Below are 25,482 nucleotides of genomic sequence, written 5' to 3' on the forward strand. Positions count from 1 at the left end.
CGTTTAGTTATCAGTTTATTCCAAGTAATAATTTAAGACCACAAATCTAAAAGGATAAGGATTGTAATTCTAATCTAGCATTGGCTAGCTTTCAAAAATGTGTCTACAGTTTCCTATTCATATGATCAAGACAATTTGTATTGCACGCTGCTGATTGGTTCCAAATTCTGTTTTTTATTTTTTTTTACACCTTTTTTAAAAATAGGCAAGTCAGTTAAGAACAAATTCTTATTTACAATGACAGCCTACCCCAGCCAAACCCTAAAGACGCTGGGCCAATTGTGCCGCCCTATGGGACGGCTGGTTGTGATACAGCCTGGAATCGAACCAGGGTCTGTAGTGACGCCTCCAGCACTGAGATGCAGTGCCTTAGACCGCTGCGCCACTCGGGAGCCAAAAGTTTAGAAGTTCAGCAAATTTGCCTGGGCGGCCAAGTGTTGAATTATCCTTTTAATGAGAAGTACAAGAATTGAAGGTGCCAACAAATGTATATAGTCATAGTAAGAATGTTTTACTGTCATATACACAAACATTATGATCATCAGCTCCTCTCTTGAAGGGGATCCATCAACTTCATGTTTTCAGTCTTCGGCCCACCACCTAAGTGCCTTGCAAAAGTATTCAGACCCCTTGTTGACAAAAAAAATTACAATAACATTATCCCACTTTGTAAGACAAAATGTGAAGAAATCCATGGGTTCTGAATACTTTTGCAAGGCACTGTATAGGCCTCGAGAGGCTCTGATATCAAACTGACAGAAGCACTCACTCAAATCCATCTTGATGAATAAGTTCCCATAGTCAGTGATCATTTAGATTTGTGAGAAGGGGCTCAGTCTCTTGACACTACAACCAGACTATATGGGCCAACCTCACTACTCTAGTCCTGAAATTAGAGGAGGAAACCGGAGACCCTAAATATTGACAGTGTAAAGGCAATGCACAAAGGGGTCTTGTCACAGAAACTTCAGAAGTGTCAAACATCCTCTGGAGTTGCTGCAGTGGGAATAAAAACATCCATATCAACTTGTTTGAAGTTCAAGTTGCCAGGTAGATCATGTCCAAATGCTAAGAAATAACAGGGTTCCAACATGACTCTGTTGACCATTAGTGACACACCAGTTTGGTGCTTTACATTGTAAAACATGAAGTCAATTCACTGGTGGTCAGCAAGTTAACAGCCTATTCACTGTAGGGATAAATATTTACATTAGAGTAGTTAAAAAGGGTATCTTTTCACCATAACTCATACACAACACAATGTGCTGAACGGTGATTTAAAGACTCCCAGAGTAGAATACCTCAAAAGTGTAGAACAGGGATTATTCGGTTTGATCCTCTGTGGTGATATAACAGATAAAGTCAGGGACGTAAACATGCTCCCTGTCCTCTTAGACAAACAGACCTCCGGACCATAACATCTGGCAGCAGTGTGCAAAAAGCCACAATTCCCAAATCCAGTGTTTTTCTGGACTAAATGTTTATGGTCTTCGTGTTGAGAAATATAATTGGAAACAGTCACTTCAGAATCATCTATGAATGAATCAAAAGGACATATTAATAATTTTGGAATAATTAAAATTACAAAAACTTGAGCCAAATGAAAAACACTCAAATTAGATATTTTGAAAGGGCATGCGTATTGCAAATTACAATGCTTACTGGGAATGTAATGGGAGTAAGACACCGTAACTGGAGCTTTTGATAACTTGAAAGAAGTCCCTTACTTTATACAGCAGAAGAAGCTTGGCCTCCCCTCATCTGAGTCTCACTGTGGGATTTCAACACCCTCCGGAGTTCTAAAATGTCCCTCTTAGCTTCTCAAGCTTCCTTCAATGTCTCAGGCTACAAGTTACTCATCAGAGGCAACCACAAAGCACGAACTTCAACTCACATTCAAACACTTCCTGTGAACAGTGCATCTACAGTGTTTCCTACTGATAGGAAACACCTCTGACAGCCAGTTCTAAAAGTTCCAGGGAATGTTTATGGGAAATCTTTTAGCCCCCTCTGCTGGTTACAAAGATAAATATCAGTGACCACCCAACAGTGAAACATCACCCAACCATCCACGCCCTGGGAGACTCAGGTTTTCCACCATTACGTAGCCCTCTTCATTACCAACCCTGATTCATAACCAACCGACACCCAAAACATGCCAGGCGGGTACAGAGCTGACCACGGGGCTCTCACAGCCTTCAGCCTGTATTGGTACCCTGCAGCTGGAACTTTAGTCCTCATCAACTACAGGAAATAAATGAGAGAAATTGGCTTCGGCTACCTAGGCAATGGCAATAGACACATATATAGAGTCAAGATTTATTAGTCGTATGCATGTGATACGCATGGTATACATCGTCCATGAAACTTTACTTGCAGGTTCCTTCGACAATGCAACAATAAGAAATAAAAGAATATGAACATAAAGTAAATGTCTCAGTAGAATAGAATACATATTTTAGGAACAGGAAGGAAGGAACTATTTATAGCCCAAGATGTACACGTTTATTGGGAGAGTGTACAAATTGAGCAGTATAATAAGTCTGGTAGCAGCAGTTGTGATGTGTGTGTAGCATGAATCTATGCGTGTGCACAGTCCCTTCAGAAATGTAATTCAAAATGTAAACTCACCCATCTACACACACAATACCCCATAAAAATGAAGTGAAAACATGCACATTTATTGAAAATGAAATACAGCAATTTCTCATTTACATACGTATTCACACTCCTGAGTCAATACATGTTAGAATACCCTTTGGCAGTGATTACAGCTGTGAGTCTTTTTAGGTAAGACTAAGCTTTGCACGCTTGGATTGTACAATATTTCCACATAATTATTTTTAGAACTATTCAAGCTCTGTCAAGTTGGTTGTTGACTACTGCTAGATAAACATATATGGTAATAGTTGAAAATGGTTAAGCCGATTGAAGTCAAAACTGTAACTAGGCCATTCAGGAACATTCAATGCGGTCTTGGAAAAACACTCCAGTGTATATTTGTTTATTGTCCTGCTGAAAGGTGAATTCCTCTCCTAGTCTCTGGTGGAATGCAGAATGAAGTAAGTTTTCCTCTAAGATTTTGCCTGTGCTCAGCTTTGTTCCGTTTCTTTTTATCTTAAAAAAAAACTCCCTAGTCCTTGCCGATGACAAGCATGCCCATAACATGATGCAGCCACCACTAGGCTTGAAAATACGAAGAGTGGTACTCAGCATTGTTGCGTTTGCCCCAAACATAACACTTTGCATTCTGGACATAAAGTTCATTTTTCTGCTAAATGTTTAGCAGACTTACTTTAGTGCCTTATTTTCCCTCTGTCAATTAGGTTTGTATGGCGGAGTAACTACAATGTTGTTGATCCATCCTCCGTTTTCTCCTATCACAGCCATTAAACTCGAACTCTTTTGAAGTCACCATTGCCCTCATGGTGAAGTCCCAGAGCGGTTTCATTCCTCTACAGCAACTGAACTTTGAAGGACACCTGTATCTTTGTAGTGACTGGGTGTATTGATACACCATCCAAAGTGTAATTAATAACTTCACAATGCTCAATTAGATATTCAATGTCCGTTTTTAACCATCTCCCAATAGGTGCTCTTTTTTGCGAGGCATTGGAAAACCTCCCTTGTCTTTGTGGTTGAATCTGTTTGAAATTCACTGCTCGACATTACAGATCATTGTATGTGTGGGGTACAAAAATTAGGTAGTCATTCAGACATCATGTTAAATAATATTACACAAAGATTGAGTCCATGAATCTTATGTGACTTGCAAATTTTTTCCCCTGAACTAATTTAGGCGTGTCATACCAAAGGAGTTGAATACTTGACTCAAGACATTTCAGCTTCTCCTTTTTTATAACTAATATCATTCCACTTTGACATGATGGGGTATTGTTTAGGCCAGTGACAAATTCTCATTTATATCAATTTAAAATTCAGGATGTAACACAACAAAATATGGAAAAAGTCAAGGGGTGTGAATACTTTCAGAAGGCACCTTGTGTACTGATCATTGAACATGATGAGAAACGTTGCAGAAAATAGAAACATTGTGGTCGTCGACCACCAGACTTCGTCATCTTGATTTCCACTAAAGACAAGAACCTAAGAACTCATCTTCAGTTACAGAGAAAAAACATTATTCTGTTTAATTTCCTTAATTCCTTGTTGCTTGAAAATCTTCCTTACAGTTTAAGTGTGCTGATATGCCATAGTAACATAGCCAATCACAGTCCTTGTAGTAACACTACCCACTGGGCACAGACATCAGTTGTCTAGTTTTGATTTACATTTGGTTGAGTTGAATGCTATGTGAAATCAACAAGAAATGTCACCATGTCATTGGATTTAGGTTAAAAGTTTGGTGAAAGAGACAAAATTCCCTTAGGTTGAAGACTTTAAAAAATCCAATCAGTTTTCCACGTTGATTCAACATCATCACATTGAATACTTTGGTTGAAATGACGTGGAAACAACGTTGATTCAACCAGTTTCTGACCAATGGGTAGCAATTATGAAACCTCAGCCTTCCCCAATATGACTTGTTAAGCAAATGTTTTCTCCTGAACATATTTAGGCTTGCCATAACAAAGGCATTGAATAGTTATTGACTCTAGACATTTCAGCTTTTAATTTTTTATTAATTTGTATTAAAAAATAAATCCACTTTGACATTATGGGGGTATTGTCTGTAGGCCAGTGACACAGATCTTGACTGACAAGCAGAGAGACACAGAAAGACAGGAGTAAATCAACAGGCTGAAAAGTATATAGATACAGAGGAGACCGACCAGCAATCTAACAGACTGGATAGACAAATGGATGGATGAGTGGATAGAGGCATAGGCTGTCTAGTGTAACTCACGTGGCTTCTGGCCCCATACGTGCAGGTGTAGCTTCCCAGAGGAGTAGTAGATGAAGCCCAGGACCAGCATGGGGCACAGGACGAACAGCAGCTTGTGTGATGACTTCATTGTGGTTCTGTCATTCACATGGCACCATGCAGCACATCACCTACAAGGATACAGGAGATGCAGAGAAGTGAAAGTACAAGGGAAATGAGGAGTCAGTAATGTGTGCAAATAGGCTGGCTGTAAGAAATGGCTTAGGCTGCTTAACCTTTCCCAATCTACTCTCTTTAAATGACAACTGATCGAAGAATAGCTTACCCAATGAGGTGATTACACAATAAGGTGGCTCACCAAACCAAGTTCTTAGTTCCAGCTTTCCATTACTCAGTGCTCATGAAGGGAGGGAGAAGATGAGAAGCCAGTGTGTTGCAGAAGTTGGCGCACACTGCTTGTCAGCGGCTTAACTGCAATTGTTGAAATTAGTCAACAATGTCTAGTAAACGTTTCCTGCTGAGCAAACATCCAACTAGGCTGAGCCACAGACGTTTTTACATTTCCAAAAACTCTCCATAACTGAGGTAATATGATCCAACTGGCCTCCCCAACCATTGGTTCCCACTAGAGGTCGACCGATTAATCAGCATGGTCGATTTCAAGTTGTCATAATCAGTAATCAGCCTTTTTGGATGCCGATTACATTGCAATCCATGAGGAAACTGCGTGGCAGGCTGACCACCTGTTACACAGGGTGCAGCATCAAAACGACCTTATAGCTGCAATGTGGCCTCAATGAGCCATGGTAAGTTGCTAGCTAGCATTAAACTTATCTTACAAAAAACAAACTACACATGGTTGATATTACTAGGTTAACTAGCTTGTCCTGCGTTGCATATAATCAATACGGTGCCTGTTAATTTATCATCGAATCACAGCCTACTTCAACTTTGCCAAACAGGTGATGATTTAACAAAAGCACATTTGCGAAAAAAGCACAATGGTTGCACAAATATACCTAACCATAAACATCAATGCCTTTCTTAAAAACAATACACAGAAGTATATTTTTTTTAAACCTGCATATTTAGTAAAAATAAATGCATGTTAGCAGGCAATATTAACTAGGGAAATTGTCACTTCTCTTGCGTTCAGTGCAAGCAGAGTCAGGGTATATGCAACAGTTTGGACCACAGGCTCGCTGCGAACTGTCTTTCTCCCTAAAAAAGACCGTAATTAATTTGCCAGAATTTGACAATTATGACATAACATAGGTTGTGCAATGTAACAGCAATATTTAGACTTAGGGTTGGTTCCGTATTTCACTGAAAGAATAAAAGTTTTGTTTTTGAAATGATAGTTTTCCAGATTTGACCATATTAATGACCAAAGGCTCGAATCTGTGTGATTATTATAATTAAGTCTATGATTTGATAGAGCAGTCTGACTGAGCGGTGGTTGGCAGCAGCAGGCTCATAAGCATTCATTCAAAGAGCACTTTACTGCGTTTGCGAGCAGCTCTTAGCAATGCTTGAAGCACAGCGCTGTTTATGATTTCAAGCCAATCAACTCCCGAGATTAGGCTGGCAATACTAAAGTGGCTATAAGAACATACAATAGTCAAAGGTATATGAAATACAAATGGTATAGGTATATGAAATACAAATGGTATAGAGAGAATTATAGTCATGATTCCTGTAATAACTACAACCTAAAACTTCTTAACTGGGAATATTGAACCACCAGCGTTCATATGTTCTCATGTTCTGAGCAATGAACTTAAACGTTAGCTTTTTTACATGGCACATATTGCACTTTTACATTCTTCTCCAACACTGTTTTTGCATTATTTAAACCAAATTGAACATGTTTCATTATTTATTTGAGACTAAATAGATTATTTATATATTATATTAAGTTAAAATAAAAGGGTTCCTTGTTCATTCAGTATTGGTGTAATTGTCATCATTACAAATATACAGTGGGGAGAACAAGTATTTGATACACTGCCGATTTTGCAGGTTTTCCTACTTACAAAGCATGTAGAGGTCTGTAATTTTTATCATAGGTACACTTCAACCGTGAGAGACGGAATTTAAAACAAAAATCCAGAAAATCACATTGTATGATTTTTAAGTAATTAATTCGCATTTTATTGCATGACATAAGTATTTGATCACCTACCAACTAGTAAGAATTCCGGCTCTCACAGACCTGTTAGTTTTTCTTTAAGAAGCCCTCCTGTTCTCCACTCATTACCTGTATTAACTGCACCTGTTTGAACTCGTTACCTGTATAAAAGACACCTGTCCACCCACTCAATCAAACAGACTCCAACCTCTCCACAATGGCCAAGACCAGAGAGCTGTGTAAGGACATCAGGGATAAAATTGTAGACCTGCACAAGGCTGGGATGGGCTACAGGACAATAGGTAAGCAGCTTGGTGAGAAGGCAACAACTGTTGGCGCAATTATTAGAAAATGGAAGAAGTTCAAGATGACGGTCAATCACCTTCGGTCTAGGGCTCCATGCAAGATCTCACCTCGTGGGGCATCAATGATCATGAGGAAGGTGAGGGATCAGCCCAGAACTACACGGCAGGACCTGGTCAATGACCTGAAGAGAGCTGGGACCACAGTCTCAAAGAAAACCATTAGTAACACACTACGCCGTCATGGATTAAAATCCTGCAGCGCACGCAAGGTCCCCCTGCTCAAGCCAGCGCATGTCCAGGCCCGTCTGAAGTTTGCCAATGACCATCTGGATGATCCAGAGGAGGAATGGGAGAAGGTCATGTGGTCTGTTGAGACAAAAATAGAGCTTTTTGGTCTAAACTCCACTCGCCGTGTTTAGAGGAAGAAGAAGGATTAGTACAACCCCAAGAACACCATCCTAACCGTGAAGCTTGGAGGTGGAAACATCATTCTTTGGGGATGCTTTTCTGCAAAGGGGACAGGACGACTGCACCGTATTGAGGGGAGGATGGATGGGGCCATGCATCGCGAGATCTTGGCCAACAACCTCCTTCCCTCAGTAAGAGCATTGAAGATAGGTCGTGGCAGGGTCTTCCAGCATGACAACGACCCGAAACACACAGCCAGGGCAACTAAGGAGTGGCTCCGTAAGAAGCATCTCAAGGTCCTGGAGTGGCCTAGCCAGTCTCCAGACCTGAACCCAATAGAAAATCTTTGGAGGGAGCTGAAAGTCCGTATTGCCCAGCGACAGCCCCGAAACCTGAAGGATCTGGAGAAGGTCTGTATGGAGGAGTGGGCCAAAATCCCTGCCGCAGTGTGTGCAAACCTGGTCAAGAACTACAGGAAACGTATGATCTCTGTAATTGCAAACAAAGGTTTCTGTACCAAATATTAAGTTCTGCTTTTCTGATATATCAAATACTTATGTCATGCAATAAAATGCAAATGAATTACTTAAAAATCATACAATGTGATTTTCTGGATTTTTGTTTTAGATTCCGTCTCACAGTTGAAGTGTACCTGTGATAAAAATTACAGACCTCTACATGCTTTGTAAGTAGGAAAACCTGCAAAATCGGCAGTGTATCAAATACTTGTTCTCCCCACTGTATATATATATATATATATATATATATATATATATATATATATATATATATATATATATATATATATATAAAAAAAAAAAGAATCGGACGATTAATCGGTATTGGCTTTTTTTGGTCCTCCAATAAATCGGTATCGGTGTTGAAAAATCATAATCGGTCGACCTCAAGTGACAAAGGAAGAGGCACTATGCAGACTCACTCGTGCCCTGAGATCTGAAATATAGCACTGATGAGTGAAGAGATTCATATCTGGGATATGAAACCATCTCTTAATCGCATTCATTTAGCTCTTCTGTGCGGTTTACAATCACCCCGGCCCGGAGGTCTACTGGAAAAGAAAATGTAACCCAACAAAGCAATTTTGTCACACCTGCAAATTCCAATCATCCGGTACCTGGCTTACGATACCACAAACAAAGAAATAATGCATATTAGGTAAAGTCACAGAATGGCACTTGATCCAGACAGAAACTCAGCAACTGCTCTGGGACCGGTTCTAACGATGAACCAGTCAGAGCTCAATGGTTCTAACGAACTTAGCCATAAGATGCTTTTGGGAAACCAGGCCCTGTTCAATCACTGGGAATTTTTTGAGCTCAATACCATTACTTTTAACAGACTTTATGTCTATTATTTAGAGACAGCCATATATGCATTTATTAATCAATTATACAATCAATTTGACTTTGGTTAAAAACAAATTTAACTTTCAGCTGAATTCACTACCCTAGTACTATGTAAAGCAAAACATAATACAAAATATACTTATTTCATAAAGATAATCATTTATTTGATTGGTAAATCTATTGATAAACTGGGTAAATCAAGATGTAGTCTAGGTCTATTCACAGTGCATGCATTGAGTTGAGCTTGTTTCAGGACTTATTTTGTAAAGTGTTCTAGCCTGTATGGACACTGTTTTGCAAACTGTAATGAACAGTTTCAACATTTCTACATGCCGTGTTGCATTATTCAAGTGGGTTAACTTCTGTGCAGCATGAGTGTGGGGGCGCTAACAATGCAGCCCAGACAGCTCTAGCAATGAATGAATAGGTGGCACAGGCACTCTGCTCTTCACTCTATAAAGGGGCTGTACTGATTGATAGTCTTGATCCTCTCAGTCACATTTGACAGTAGTAGTGAGAGTAACACATTCTAATGCCGAAACGTTTTTTTTTTTTAGTACTTAAGTTTCAGTATACCGTGCAACACTAGCACAGAGCCTGTGGAGACACATTATGCCTTGGATTTGTGGGATGTGACATGTAAAACTGAACCTCAATTCAAATTCCATTTCATTGTCTTTTTTCTCTCTCCAAACAGCTGGAGGCATGTGCTAACAATGGTTTTAAAGGCCCGGTGGAGTGAGGCAACTGTGCACTGAGCTGAATTAGTGTAGAAATATGAATACATTACATTACCTCTTCACAACAACCACTATAACAGAGATGGAGCAGCATAAAATTTAAAGAGCAACAGACGTTAAAAGAAAAGGCATACTGTATCCTGATTCTATAGTTATGACTAGAAGATTCTATAGGACAGGACTATTCATAGCAGGATTAGGCTTCTCATATAAATCAAATCAAATCAAATTTTATTAGTCACATACACATGGTTAGCAGATGTTAATGCGAGTGTAGCGAAATGCTTGTGCTTCTAGTTCCGACAATGCAGTAATAACAACAAGTAATCTAACCTAACAATTCCACAACTACTACCTTATACACACAAGTGTAAAGGGATAAAGAATATGTACATAAAGATATATGAATGAGTGATGGTACAGAACGGCATAGGCAAGATGCAGTAGATGGTATAGAGTACGGTATATACATATGAGATGAGTACTGTAGGGTATGTAAACATAAAGTGGCATAGTTTAAAGTGGCTAGTGGTACATGTATTACATAAAGATGGCAAGATGCAGTAGATGATATAGAGTACAGTATATACATATACATATGAGATGGGTAATGTAGGGTAAGTGGCATTGTTTAAAGTGGCACATTTTTACATAATTTCCATCAATTCCCATTTTTAAAGTGGCTGGAGTTGAGTCAGTATGTTGGCAGCGGCCGCTAAATGTTAGTGGTGGCTGTTTAACAGTCTGATGGCCTTGAGATAGAAGCTGTTTTTCAGTCTCTCGGTCCCTGCTTTGATGCACCTGTACTGACCTCGCCTTCTGGATGATAGCGGGGTGAACAGGCAGTGGCTTGGGTGGTTGTTGTCCTTGATGATCTTTATGGCCTTCCTGTGACATCGGGTGGTGTAGGTGTCCTGGAGGGCAGGTAGTTTGCCCCCGGTGATGCGTTCTGCAGACCTCACTACCCTCTGGAGAGCCTTACGGTTGTGGGCGGAGCAGTTGCCGTACCAGGCGGTTATACAGCCCGACAGGATGCTCTCGATTGTGCATCTGTAGAAGTTTGTGAGTGCTTTTGGTGACAAGCCGAATTTCTTCAGCCTCCTGAGGTTGAAGAGGCGCTGCTGCGCCTTCTTCACAACGCTGTCTGTGTGGGTGGACCAATTCAGTTTGTCCGTGATGTGTACACCGAGGAACTTAAAACTTTCCACCTTCTCCACTACTCACCCGTCGATGTGGATAGGGGGGTGCTCCCTCTGCTGTTTCCTGAAGTCCACAATCATCTCCTTTGTTTTGTTGACGTTGAGTGTGAGGTTATTTTCCTGACACCACACTCCGAGGGCCCTCACCTCCTCCCTGTAGGCCGTCTCGTCGTTGTTGGTAATCAAGCCTACCACTGTAGTGTCATCCGCAAACTTGATGATTGAGTTGGAGGCGTGCATGGCCACGCAGTCGTGGGTGAACAGGGAGTACAGGAGAGGGCTCAGAACGCACCCTTGTGGGGCCCCAGTGTTGAGGATCAGCGGGGTGGAGATGTTGTTACCTACCCTCACCACCTGGGGGCGGCCCGTCAGGAAGTCCAGGACCCAGTTGCACAGGGCGGGGTCGAGACCCAGGGTCTCGAGCTTGATGACGAGTTTGGAGGGTACTATGGTGTTAAATGCTGAGCTGTAATCGATGAACAGCATTCTCACATAGGTATTCCTCTTGTCCAGATGGGTTAGGGCAGTGTGCAGTGTGGTTGCGATTGCGTCGTCTGTGGACCTATTGGGTCGGTAAGCAAATTGGAGTGGGTCTAGGGTGTCCGGTAGGGTGGAGGTGATATGGTCCTTGACTAGTCTCTCAAAGCACTTCATGATGACGGAAGTGAGTGCTACGGGGCGGTAGTCGTTTAGCTCAGTTACCTTAGCTTTCTTGGGAACAGGAACAATGGTGGCCCTCTTGAAGCATGTGGGAACAGCAGACTGGGATACGGATTGATTGAATATGTCCGTAAACACACCAGCCAGCTGGTCTGCGCATGCTCTGAGGACGCGGCTGGGAATGCCGTCTGGGCCTGCAGCCTTGCGAGGGTTAACACGTTTAAATGTTTTACTCACCTCGGCTGCAGTGAAGGAGAGCCCGCAGGTTTTGGTAGCGGGCCGTGTCAGTGGCACTGTATTGTCCTCAAAGCGGGCAAAAAAGTTATTTAGCCTGTCTGGGAGCAAGACATCCTGGTCCGCGACGGGGCTGGTTTTCTTTTTGTAATCCGTGATAGACTGTAGACCCTGCCACATACCTCTTGTGTCTGAGCTGTTGAATTGCGACTCTATTTTGTCTCTGTACTGGGACTTAGCCTGTTTGATAGCCTTGCGGAGAGAATAGCTACACTGTTTGTATTCGGTCATGTTTCCGGTCACCTTGCCCTGGTTAAAAGCAGTGGTTCGCGCTTTCAGTTTCACGCGAATGCTGCCGTCAATCCACGGTTTCTGGTTTGGGAATGTTTTAATCGTTGCTGTGGGTACGACATCGTCAATGCACTTCCTAATGAACTCGCTCACCGAATCAGCATATTCGTCCATGTTGTTGTTGGACGCAATGCGGAACATATTCCAATCCGCGTGATCGAAGCAGTCTTGAAGCGTGGAATCAGATTGGTCGGACCAGCGTTGAACCGACCTGAGCGCCGGAGCTTGTTGTTTTAGTTTCTGTTTGTAGGCTGGAATCAACAAAATGGAGTCGTGGTCAGCTTTTCCGAAAGGAGGGCGGGGGAGGGCCTTATATGCGTCGCGGAAGTTAGTATAACAATGATCCAGGGTTTTACCAGCCCTGGTAGCACAATCGATATGCTGATAGAATTTAGGGAGTTTTGTTTTTAGATTAGCCTTGTTAAAATCCCCAGCTACGATGAATGCAGCCTCAGGGTGTGTGGTTTCCAGTTTACAAAGAGTCAGATAAAGTTCGTTCAGGGCCATCGATGTGTCTGCTTGGGGGGGAATATATACGGCTGTGATTATGATCGAGGAGAATTCCCTTGGTAGATAATGCGGTCGACATTTGATTGTGAGGAGTTCTAGATCAGGTGAACAGAATGACTTGAGTTCCTGTGTGTTGTTATGATGATCACACCACGTCTCGTTAATCATAAGGCATACCCCCCCGCCCCTCTTCTTACCAGAAAGATGTATGTTTCTGTCGGCGCGATGCGTGAAGAAACCAGCTGGCTGCACCGACTCCGTTAGCGTCTCTTGAGTTAGCCATGTTTCCGTGAAGCAGAGCACGTTGCAATCCCTGATGTCTCTCTGGAATGTTACCCGTGCTCGGATTTCATCAACCTTATTGTCAAGAGACTGGACATTGGCGAGTAGTATGCTAGGGAGTGGAGCGCGATGTGCCCGTCTCCGAAGCCTGACCAAGAGACCGCTACGTTTGCCCCTTTTACGGCGTCGCATAGGGTCCCCGGCTGGGATCAGATCCATTGTATTGGGTGGAAGGCAAAACACTGGATCCGTTTCGGGAAAGTCATATTCCTGGTTATAACGATGGTGAGTTGACGTTAATCGTATATTCAGTAGTTCCTCCCGACTGTATGTAATGAAACCTAAGATTACCTGGGGTACCGATGTAAGAAATAACACATAAAAAAACAAAATACTGCATATTTTCCAAGGAACGCGAAGCGAGGCGTAGCATGCCCTTTCATAAAAAAACTAATAACACAACTTTGTCTCTCGGTCTTGCTCATAGCATATGTTCAGTAAACGGTGTAAACTGACTCAGACACCGCTTTGGGTTGTTTCTCACAGAAACAGTCAAGTCAAAACAGAACATTCCAGCCAGTGTGCACATCAGCATTCTCTAATCAAAGTTACTCAACACAAACACACTCAATCTCCAGAAAACCACCAGATATGATTGCTGCCACGCGCAACTGATTGACACCTATGAAGAAGCTGGCCATCCCACAGTCTTGGCCTAGACTTTAGTCCTGAAATGAGGACTGTGAACAAGTCTGTAAAGGAAAGACTGAGGTCTTGCCTAGGCTAGAAATTAAGCATAAAACATGTGCACATCATTTAGAGCTAAATATACAGTCGCTAGTGAAAGTCTACACACCCGCCCTTGGAAACTCACCACCTCTTGGAAAGCCATTCTGGTGTGTCTTTGGCATGTGAGTAAAATGTCCTGCTGAAAACCTAACCCTAGATTTATTTTTCAGAAGACTATGGCAGGGTTAGGTGGTATCCAGATTTTCATACACAGTATTACTGGAAGTGCATACAAAACACACAAATTGGCGTGATAATATATTATAATAAAAAGCTCCACAAAACATGAATTACGGTCTTTGAAATTATTGTAAAACTTAATAATAAACAGGGTTAGATCATGTAAGTAAATGTTCTTACAATTTTCTATAGGTAGGCCTAAAGGTTTTTAGGTAAAATAACTATCAAAACAGAAAGTTTCTTGAAAGAGGTGATATGTCAGGCCTATTGGGGAAAAAACGATGATCGCTTAATGCAGGGTTTGTCAACTAGGTTTGGTCTTGGGCCAAATTTTTATTGAGCTAATAGGTCAGCGGGCCAGGACATAAATTAGTTTATAATATTAGCACAATTAATTAGCCTACACTACAAATTCAACAACATGTTTAACGCATTCGATTAGTAGGCTACATAATAAATACTCAAATATTATTTTGTCTATTTCTCTGTGCGTTGATTGGTTGGGAAAAAACAGGTCTACGTAGCCTACACAAATTTATTTTACGTCAACATTTGATCAGAATAATTAGCTTGATAGCAAGAGAAAATGTCGCTCAAAAGGTTATCAAAATTAGAAAGAAAAAGGTGGATAGTGAAAAGGAACAATGTACAGAGAGATATGCGTCAATCTTACCATCTTTTCCCAATACCAAGCCAGTGCGTATTATTTTCAATGAAAATGTTGCTGTTTACTAAGACTTCAATTTCAGAAATCTTTTTGAATCTAAGCATGGAACTTTCAAAGTGGCCTTCCTGCCCCAGACAGAGGCCTGACACAGAAACATTGAAGCGTTAACTGCAAGCTACACAAACAGCTTTTTGGCCTGACATTCTGTCACTTAAAATGGGTTAAATTACATGGAGTAATTTAAATTACATGCAGTTACATGGAAGAGGGAAAACAGTCGTGGACATGGTGGAAAAACGTAAGGCCTTTACTAAGAAGCTTGAGTTGTTCGATTTGGACTTTTCATCTGGAAAGCTACTTGCACTTTAGCACATCAGGGATGTGCTCAGGAGTGCCGAATCCTTGTGTGCGTTGTGGGTGGCATGCTCAGAGGAATACAGCACAATAAAGAAACTTGTATTTTGTGTGCTAACAATGTTTGGATCGACTTTCACCTGCAAGTACTCATTTTCCTCTATGAACACAATATAGACTCACGACAGGAAACGGCTTTCACATAAGTCAATCCCCCGATCTGTGATCAAAATCACACCCATCTCACGCGACAACTTTTCCCATTGAGTAAGTCACTTAGTGGCCTATATGACTATATTTACTAAATACTAACATTATTGTGAGTGGTTATCCAGGGATATTTAGGTCTCAAGCTGACAGTAATTTCTGTTTGTTCTGTAGTTAATTTGCAGCCTATCCCGATCAACACATCGCTTTTTTCTTTTAATGATTGTTTTATGTAGGATGCTACATTTTTGGCGAGTTGCAATTGTAAATAGGCCTAAAAAAATATATAATCATAATTTTTTTTATTGTAAAAGAAGCTGTTGAGCCTCATAACTTAACTGGCTGAGGTAGGCTATTTTATATAGACCTAGGCTCGGAAGAAATAGACTCCAATTAAGCCCCCTTGTTGTTTGTAAAGTCAAATTAAAATGAAGATTGTTGAAATGAATTACTCAACTGGTATAGGTTTTTTCCATCTGTTGCTATATTAACTATAAGTTAGCTATATTTTCAGTACTAGACACTGTTCACCTATTGATTGCGCTGCGGTTGAAGCATTACGTTTCAGCACCACAAAATGGTCACACACACATTTAAAGTCAGAAGTTTACACACTTAGGTTGGAGTCATTAAAACTAATTTTTCAACCACAAATGTCTTGTTAACAAACTATAGTTTTGGTAAGTTGGTTAGGACATCTACTTTGTGCATGACACAATTCATTTTTCCAACAATTGTTTACAGATTGTTTCACTTACTATTCACTGTATCACAATTCCAGTGTGTCAGAAGTTAACATACACTAAATTGACTGTGCCTTTAAACAGCTTGGAAAATTCCAAGAAAATGATATCAAGGCTTTAAAAGCTTCTGATAGGCTAATTGACATCATTTGAGTCAATTGGAGGTGTACCTGTGGATGCATTTCAAGGCCTACCTTCAAACTCAGTGCCTCTGCTTGACATCATGGGAAAATCAAAAGAAATCAGCCAAGACCTCAGAAAATAATTGTAGACCTCCACAAGTCTGGTTCATCCTTGGGAGCAATTTCCAAACGCCTGACGGTACCACATTCATATGTACAAACAATAGACGAAAGTATAAACACCATGGGACCACGTAGTCGTCATACCGCTCAGGAAGGAGATGCATTCTGTCTTCTAGAGATGAATGTACTTTGGTGCAAAAAGTGCAAATCATTCTTAGAACAGCAAAGGACCTTGAAGATGCTGGAGGAAACAGGTACAAAAGTATATATATCCACAGTAAAACCAGTCCTATAACTTGACATAACCTGAAAGGCCGCTCAGCAAGGAAGAAGCCACTGCTCCAAAACCGCCATAAAAAAGCCAGACTACATTTTGCAACTGCACACGGGGACAAAGATCGTACTTTTTGGAGAAATGTCCTCTGGTCTGATGAAACAAAAATAAAACTGTTTGGCCATAATGACCATTGTTATGTTTGGAGGAAAAGGGGGGATGGGATGCTTGCAAGCCGAAGAACACCATCCTAACCGTGAAGCACAGGGGTGGCAGCATCATGTTGTGGGGGTGCTTTGCTGCAGGAGGGACTGGTGCACTTCACAAAATAGATGGCATCATGAGGTAGGAAAACTATGTGGATATATTGAAGCAACATCTCAAGACATCAGTCAGGAAGTTAAAGCTTGGTCGCAAATGGGTCTTCCAAATGGACAATGACCCCAACCATACTGCCGAGGTTCTGGAAAAATGGCTTATGGACAGCAAAGTCAAGGTATTGGAGTGGCCATCACAAAGCCCTGACCTCAATCCTATAAAACATTTGTGGGCAGAACTGAAAAAGTGTGTGAGCAAGGAGGCCTACAAACTTAACTCAGTTACACCAGCTCTGTCAGGAGGAATGGGCCAAAATTCACCCAACGTATTGTGGGAAGCTTGTGGAAGGCGACCCGAAACGTTTGACCCAAGTTAAACAATTTAACAGGCAATGCTACCAAAACCCAATTGAGTGCATGTAAACTTCTGACCCACTGGGAATGTGATGGAAAAAATTAAAGCCGAAATAAATAATTCTCTCCCCTATTATTCTGACATTTCACATAGTTTGTTAACAAGAAATTTGTGGAGTGGTAGAAAAAATTAGTTTTAATGACTCCAACCTAAGTGTACGTAAACGTCCGACTTCAACTTTATATATATTTATTTATCTTCATAATTAATTTGGGGGGCCAAATAATATTGCAGGCAGGCCAGATTTGGCCCGGAAGCCACCAGTTGGTGAACCCTGGCCTAATGTATAGATAATCGAACAAAAATCGAACTTAATAGAGCAGATGTATGTACGCATAAATACTAGCTACAATGACACAATTACCTAGCTACCCACCTCATTACTTTCTGTTAGCATGTGCACACCATCATGCTTTTGGGATACGTCTTTTCAGATACCATATGCTTAAGTTGTGGACACTACATCACCTCGCTTGCTGTTGGTCTCTCTCATTTTTGTAAGTCAACTTGATTTTGCACCTGTGTGTTTTCTCAATTTCTTTATGGAAATATGTGGCAGTAGTTAAAGCAATACGGATCTTGATCCAGAAGGGGATTGAAAGTCTGTAGTCTGAGTAGCAGTCTTTTTAGCTAACATTCCACTCCTTGGCACACCATGTCATTGCCAGAGACTGGTCTTTCGGCAATCTCAATGTTCAATATGCAGCTGAATTTACGGCAGAGTTGCTCATTGGTTGTTGAAAATAACATTTTCCATGACTATATGTGGAGCCTCATAATTTGAATAACAAAATAAAAAACATTTAGTTGTTAGCTAGGCTAGTTGTATTCTGATGCTTAAAATCTAAGCAAATAGGTTTTGTGGTTGGAATTTCAGTATGTATTTAGTTTAAAAATCTAGATGTGAGCTAGCAACTTTTGACAGACTGGTTTCATCTGGACAATCAAAAAATGGTTGCTTAGCAATCGGATACCAAGGTGTTCTGTGGAAAGAAAAGTGACAGAGTTCCAGTACTTGGATAATCATTGTGATTGGAAGATATCTGTGGGTTATCAAATCAGGATCAACTCCTCTGTTCGCCTTCAGTTCATTACTGATTTTCTTCTTGAGCTCATTAATGATTTTCTTCTAACTTTTTACCTGGGCTTTGCTCCCGTCAATTATTTTGATCATGACAAACTCCAGTCCCTGCCGGTGACATGCATACCCATAACATGATGCTGCCACCACAATACTTTAAAATACAACTGGAATCAAGAACATTGAACTTACTCCACATTAATGGCCAGTATGACAAAGAGAAAAGGGAAGCCTGTGCTAAAAGAATCCCCTCCAAATCATCTCTTCTGTTTGCAACAAGGCTGTTAAGTAATCCTGCAAGACACCAAAGAAATTAACTTTTTGGCCTAAATTAAAAACTACAGGTTTGGGTCATATCCAATACAAAGTAAAACCACCTGTATTTTCAAGTATTGTGGTGGCAGCATTCTCTTATGGGCGAGGCTAGTGTAGAAATAAGATTATATTAACTCTTTACAGCGACCACTATAACAGAGACGGTGCAGCATAAAATGTAAAGAGCAACAGATGTTCTCCAGGGGTTAAAAGAAAAGGCATACTGTATCCCGATTCTATAGTTATGACTAGAAGATTCTATAGGACAGGACTATTCATAGCAGGATTAGGCTTCTCATATGGCAACACCTAATCATAAAAAACAACAACTAATAACACAACTTTGTCTCTCGGTCTTGCTCATAGCATATGTTCAGTAAACGGTGTAAACTGACTCAGACACCGCTTTGGGTTGTTTCTCACAGAAACAGTCAAGTCAAAACAGAACATTCCAGCCAGTGTGCACATCAGCATTCTCTAATCAAGGTTACTCAACACAAACACTTTTGACAGGGACTCATGTGGAGACCACGGTCTCTTTTACAGATGAGCCCTGTAATAAAAATATACACAACAATACAAAAACCAAAACAGAGATTAATAAAACAAAATCATTTAAAAAAACACATTCTTCAGAAAAAAAGGTCCTTAATTAATCAGCCGTCTGAATTGCCCTAGAGGCACCAAGGTGCAAAAATCTAAAAGCTGATTTACTTAACTCTATAGAGACCGAAGGAATTTCCAGAGTTAGCCATCCCTGAGACAGGGTATGGTAACTCACATGTACAGTACCAGTCAAACGTTTGGACACACCTACTCATTCAAGGGGTTTTATTTATTTTTACTATTTTCTACATAACTAACACATAGGGAATCATGTAGGAACCTAAATATATTTTAGATTCTTTAAAGTAGCCACCCTGCCTTGATGACACCTTTGCGCACTCTTAGCATTCTCTCAACCAGCTTCATGAGGTAGTCACCTGGAATGCATTTCAATTAACAGGTGTGCCCTGTTAAAGTTCATTTGTAGAATTTCTTTCCTTCTTTATGCGTTTGAGCCAACCAGTTGTGTTGTGACAAGGTAGGGGTGGTATACAGAAGATAGCCCTATTTTTATTTACCTTTATTTAACTTCTTTGGGATAGGGGGCAGCATTTTCACTTTTGGATGAATAGCATTCCCAGAGTAAACTGCCTCCTACTCAGTCCCAGATGCTAATATATGCATATTATTATTAGTATTGGATAGAAAACACTCTGAAGTTTCTAAAACTGTTTGAATGATGTCTGTGAGTATAACAGAACTCATATGGCAGGCAAAAACCAGAGAAAGAAAAAAATCCAAACAGGAAGTGGGAAATCTGAGGTTTGTCGTTTTTGAACTCAGCCCCTATTGAATACGCAGTGGGATATGGGTTATTTTGCACTTCATAAGGCTTCCACTAGATGTCAACCGTCTTTAGAACGTTGTTTCAGGCTTCTACTGTGAAGTGGGAGCGAATGAGAACTGTTTGACTAAGGGGTCTGGAAGCAGCCTCGTTCTCAGTCACGCGCGTTCACATGAGGTAGCTCTCGTTCCATTGCTTTTCTACAGACAATGGAATTCTCCGGTTGGAACATTATTGAACATTTATGATAAAAACATCCTAAAGATTGATTCTATACTTAGTTTGACAAGTTTCTTAGACCTGTAATATAACTTTTTGAACTTTTCGTCCGACTGGACCTGAACGCGCGTTTGGATTTGTTTACCAAACGCCCTAACAAAAGAAGCTATTTGGACATAAATTATGGACATTACCGAACAAAACAAACATTTATTGTGGAACTGCGATTCCTGGGAGTGCATTCGAATGAAGATCAAAGGTAAGTGAATATTTATAATGCTATTTTTGACTAATGTTGACTGCGCAACATGGCGGATATTTATTTTGGCTGGTTTGGGCTGAGCGCCGTACTCATTATGATTTTTCCGTAATGTTTTTTTTAAATCTGACACAGCGGTTGCATTAAAGGAGAAATGTATAACACTTGAATTTATCAACATTTATAATGAGTATCTGTGAATTCATGTGGCTCTCTGCTCAATCACAGCATGTTTTAGAACTACTGAACGTAACGCGCCAATGTAAAATTAGATTTTTTGATATAAATATGCACTTTATCGAACAAAACATACATGTATTGTGTAACATGAGGTCCTATGAGTATCATCTGATGAAGATCATCAAAGGTTAGTGATGAATTTTATCTCTATTTGTGCTTTTTGTGAATCCTCTCTTTGGCGGGAAAAATGGCTGTGTTTTTCTGTGGCTTGGTGGTGACCTAACATAACCGTTTGTGGAGCTTTCGCTGTAAAGCATTTTTGAAATCAGACACTGTGGCTGGATTAACGAGAATTGTATCTTTAAAATGGTGCCTAATACTTGTATGTTTGAAAAATTAGATTTATGAGATTTCTGTTGGATTTGTATTTGGTGCCCTGCAATTTCATTGGCTGTTGGCGAGAATTTTATCTTTAAAAATGGTACTTGTATGTTTGAGAAATTTGATTGATGAGATTTCTGTTGATTTGATTTCTAACCACTAGGCTACCCTGCCACCCCCTATTTGGTACAAGACCAAGTCCATATTATGGCAAGAACACCTCAAATAAGCAAAGAGAAACGACAGTCCATCATTACTTTAAGACATGAAGGTCAGTCAATGCGGAACATTTCAAGAACTTTGAACATTTCTTCAAGTGCAGTCGCAAAAAAACATCAAGCGCTATGATGAAACTGGCTCTCATGAGGACCGCAGAGGATCAGTTCATTAGAGTTAACTGCACCTCAGATTGCAGCCCAAATAAATGCTTCAGAGTTCAAGTAACAGACACATCTCAACATCAACTGTTCAGAGGAGACTGCGTGAATCAGGCCTTCATGGTTGAATTGCTGCAAAGAAACCACTACTAAAGGACATCAAATATGTCTGAGACGCAAAGAAAATTCAAGGAGAAGGGGTACAAAAATGGTCAGACTAATACTGCCATTAAGAAAATTCAAAACAAACCGAGACATGATCTTTTTCAAGATCAGTCTCGCAAAAAGAAGCATTCTGGCACTAACTACCCGCAATTCAACTTGCTCTGAACAAATTAATGGAATCGTTCAAACATTGGCACATTCTAAGATCCGATGACAGTTATCGGTGTCATCAGATTGTGATTTGATTTCGGACCCTCTCTTGGTCGTATTCTCGCGGGGCAGAAATCAATAGGTTAACTCTGATTTACCACCACAAGATATCCCTGCACAACGTTTAGTTGCACCCCTACTGGATGGAAACTACATGTGTAATGGCTGTGCTCAATGCAATGGCACATATACATGTAGATCCTTCAAACTGCCCCAAACAGGGAAACAGATCCCAATCAAAGGTGTTATGACATGCTCCACTAAGGCAGTTATATATCCTTGTGGTAAAAATGTGTGGGTAAAACAAAATGCGAATTAAAAGTACGAATCTCGGAGCACCATTAGGTGCAAAAACTCGACTTACCCAGTTGCGGCCCACTTTTTGGAAGCAAACCAATCGATTTCCTCCTTACGTTAAATTGGCATCGAACATGTCACCCTCCCTAGGAGGGGGTAACCTCGACAATTTGGTAAAACGAGAGGCTGCCTAGATCTTTAATTTAAAGACCCCTGCTTCCTTTGGTCTCAATGTAGACTTTGATCTGAAGCCATTCTTGTGATTTTGCCATTCATTGTAAATCTTTGTAGGCTTATGTAGCCAAATTGTATCTGTGATCGTATGCTATCCATTTGTGTTTTTTTGTATGCAATATATATGACAATTAACCAATGATCAGGCCACACCCAGCCATGATTAGACACCTGTGTCCTTTGACACTATATAAACTAGTCACCCCGCAGCGTTTGTCATTATATCCTGATGAAGACAGTTTGTCCGTTGAAACGTTGGATATTAGGTTATTCAAATATTGCATCTGAGCTCCTAGAGTGTGCAGCTCTCCTTTAATTTTTCTTTGTTGAACATGAAAACGTATAATTGTTTGTGTGTTATTAGTTTAAGCAGACTGTGTTTGTCTATTGTTGTGACTTTGATGAAGATCAGATCAAATGTTATGGCCGATTTCTGCATAAATCCAGGTAATTCCAAAGGGTTCACATACTTTTTCTTTCCACTGTATTTAGAATGCAAGGCACAGTTAACCAGCATGATTACCACAGCATTCTGCAGCGATACGCCATCCCATCTGGTTTGCGTTTAGTGGGACTATCATTTGTTTTCCAACAGGACAATGACCCAAAACACACCTCCAGGCTATTTGACCAAGGGGAGTGATGGAGTGCTGCATCAGATGACCAGGCCTCCACAATCACCCGACCTCAACCAAATAGATATGGTTTGGGATGAGTTGAACCGCAGAGTGAAGGAAAAGCAGCCAACAAGTGCTCAGCATATGTGGGAACTCCTTCAAGACTGTTGGAAAAGCATTCCCCATGAACCTGGTTGAGAGAATGCCAAGAGTGTGCAAAGCTGTAATCAAGGCAAAAGGTGGCTACTTTGAAGAATCTCTAATATAAAATATATTTAGATTTGTTGAACACTTTTTGTTTGGTTACTACATGATTCTATATGTTATTTCATAGTTGATGTCTTAACAATTATTCTACAATGTAAAAATAAAGAAAAACCCTTGGATGAGGAGCTGTGTCCAAACTTGTACTGTATATCAATAACGTTAGGTACAGCAGGAGTTTTCGTAAGACAGCTTTATAAATGTAAAGCCTTATATGCTCGCATTGACGCAAGCAACACTGAACCATGTATGAGAGCACCAGCTGTTCCAGACGACAGTGATCACACTTGCCCCGTAGCCGATGCTAGTAAGACCTTTAAAAACAGGTTAACATTCCCAAGGTTGTGGGACCAGGACGCGTACTCAGAGCAAGGTCTGACCATCTGGCAAGTGTCTTTATTGACATTTTCAACCTCTACCTGACCCGGTCTGTAATACTAACTTGTTTCAAGTAGACCGCCAATAGTCCCCATGCCCAAGAATGCCAAGGTAACCTGCCTAAATGACTATTGCCTTGTAGCACTCAAATCTATAGCCATGAAATTCTTTGAAAGGCTGGTCATGGCTCATAACACCATCATCTAAGACACCCTGGACCAACTCCAATTCGCATACCATCCCAACAGATCATGCACTCTCATACTTCCCTCACCAAACCGGACCAGGTTTCCTGCTAGCGATGGAACTTAGGCTATTGAGTGTTTTAACGATGTAACATGCGTTTCCAGAAACACAGCGCAGAGAGAATAGTAGCTAAGTGCATCATTGGAGCATGTGTCAATACTGAGGGGATCGAAAGAAAGGCAGCTGCTCTCTGATCAGCTTTCTATTAAAATCTTACCTTAACATTAGAAATATTTCACAATACTGACAACCATTACATTTTTATACATTGCTTGTTTTAATTAATTGCAAAGACATCGGCAACTTTGTACTTGTAGTCAACTTCGTTCTGAAGTTATCGGTGGTCACAGTGAGACAAACCATGTGATTCTATGTTAAGCAGATATCTTGCGTATAAAGTGACACGTAAGGGCAAAAAAGCATTTAACAACGCACTTAGCTGTTCTACGAGTGGTCTGATGCAGGCGTTAGATTATAAGCATTTTCAAGTGCATTTTAATAACTATGGTTTTGGGAAACAGCTCAGAGAATTACGATGCTCCTACGAAGGTTCTAACGATAAAACTTAGCCTTAAGATGCTTTTGGGAAAACTGGCCCTGAACAAAACAAATACCTATATGTAACCCGATTAAGGAAACTAGGCGTATGTCGCAAGTCACAACTTCACAGGAGAGCGGTTTGAAAGTAATTATTTTTAACCAAAACGCATTTTTTGGCAGAAATGCCTTCTCTAACATGTGAACTTTCATGTGCCTTAATATCAAATTTGTATGCCATCTGGAAATACAAATAAATTGTTAAATTACAAGCACAGTTGGTTTAGCCCCAGAAAGAGAGAGCAATCTTCCCGCTAGCCATGATTGGCTGAGATAATGAGTGGGCTGGACATGCCGAGAGATGGGTTTGAATTGGTCTATCACACAGCACGCGTCTGTCTATTGGAGCTGGTCAGTATGTCTAGGTAATTGTGTCGAGCGCAGCTTTTTTTTTTTAAGTATTGCGTAGTAAAACTGCATAAACCTAATGTCAAGTTAAAGTGTACTGTTAGCTAGCTAACGTTATGTGTATGCTCTCCACTTTCTGTAAGACCGAGTTTTGCAATCAGTGGAATTCGAGTATGATAGCTGAGGAGGAGAAGACCCCAGCCTGGATTACATCATAAAACTAAGGCAACCATGCATGGCATCAGACAGGAGACGCAACCATGATGTATACTGGTAAGATTCAGATATCACACATTTCTAATTTTGACAGAAAGTGGTTTCATTTCAAGTGTACTGTCAGCTAGCTTGGTCGCTTGCTAACGTTATGTGTATGACCTTATTCTTCGTATCTCAGACACATTTGCTTGACTAGTTACAGCCATAGAACCTGGTTGATTAGCTACCTGCAGATTCATGCAGGGTAGTAACGTCATAAGTTGTGATTACGGTCTATTGTTTAGCTAGCTAGCTCCATGTCTTAACAAAAGACACCACTCTAATTTTGACAAAGTATTTTCATTTCAAGTTTAAGTGTACTGTTAGCTAGCTAGCTGGCTCACTAACTCACGTTACGTCATGCATTGTGAGTCATTGTTTACCTAGCTATCTAGCTCAATTTCTTAACAAAAGACTCGTCTTAGTGTGCCAGAGTGCAGAATAA

General features: G+C 40.6%; 1 protein-coding gene across 10 annotated transcripts in view; it reads right to left on the bottom strand.

Annotated features, from left to right (window-relative positions):
- Positions 1–25,482, bottom strand: part of LOC139560405 (CMP-N-acetylneuraminate-beta-1,4-galactoside alpha-2,3-sialyltransferase-like) — a 97,257-nt gene that overhangs the window by 69,501 nt on the left and 2,274 nt on the right. For 9 of the 10 annotated variants that reach the window (XM_071377134.1, XM_071377127.1, XM_071377132.1 and 6 more), the window contains exon 2: positions 4,868–5,016. In XM_071377134.1, the coding sequence (XP_071233235.1) occupies positions 4,868–4,884 (17 nt within the window). In that variant the 5' untranslated portion in view covers positions 4,885–5,016. Of the gene's footprint in view, positions 1–4,867; positions 5,017–5,171; positions 6,686–25,482 lie in introns of those variants that run through there. The other variant, XM_071377129.1, reaches the window with a different exon arrangement.

The sequence above is a fragment of the Salvelinus alpinus genome, chromosome 30 (genome assembly GCF_045679555.1).
Source record: "Salvelinus alpinus chromosome 30, SLU_Salpinus.1, whole genome shotgun sequence".
NCBI classification, from domain to species: domain Eukaryota; kingdom Metazoa; phylum Chordata; class Actinopteri; order Salmoniformes; family Salmonidae; genus Salvelinus; species Salvelinus alpinus.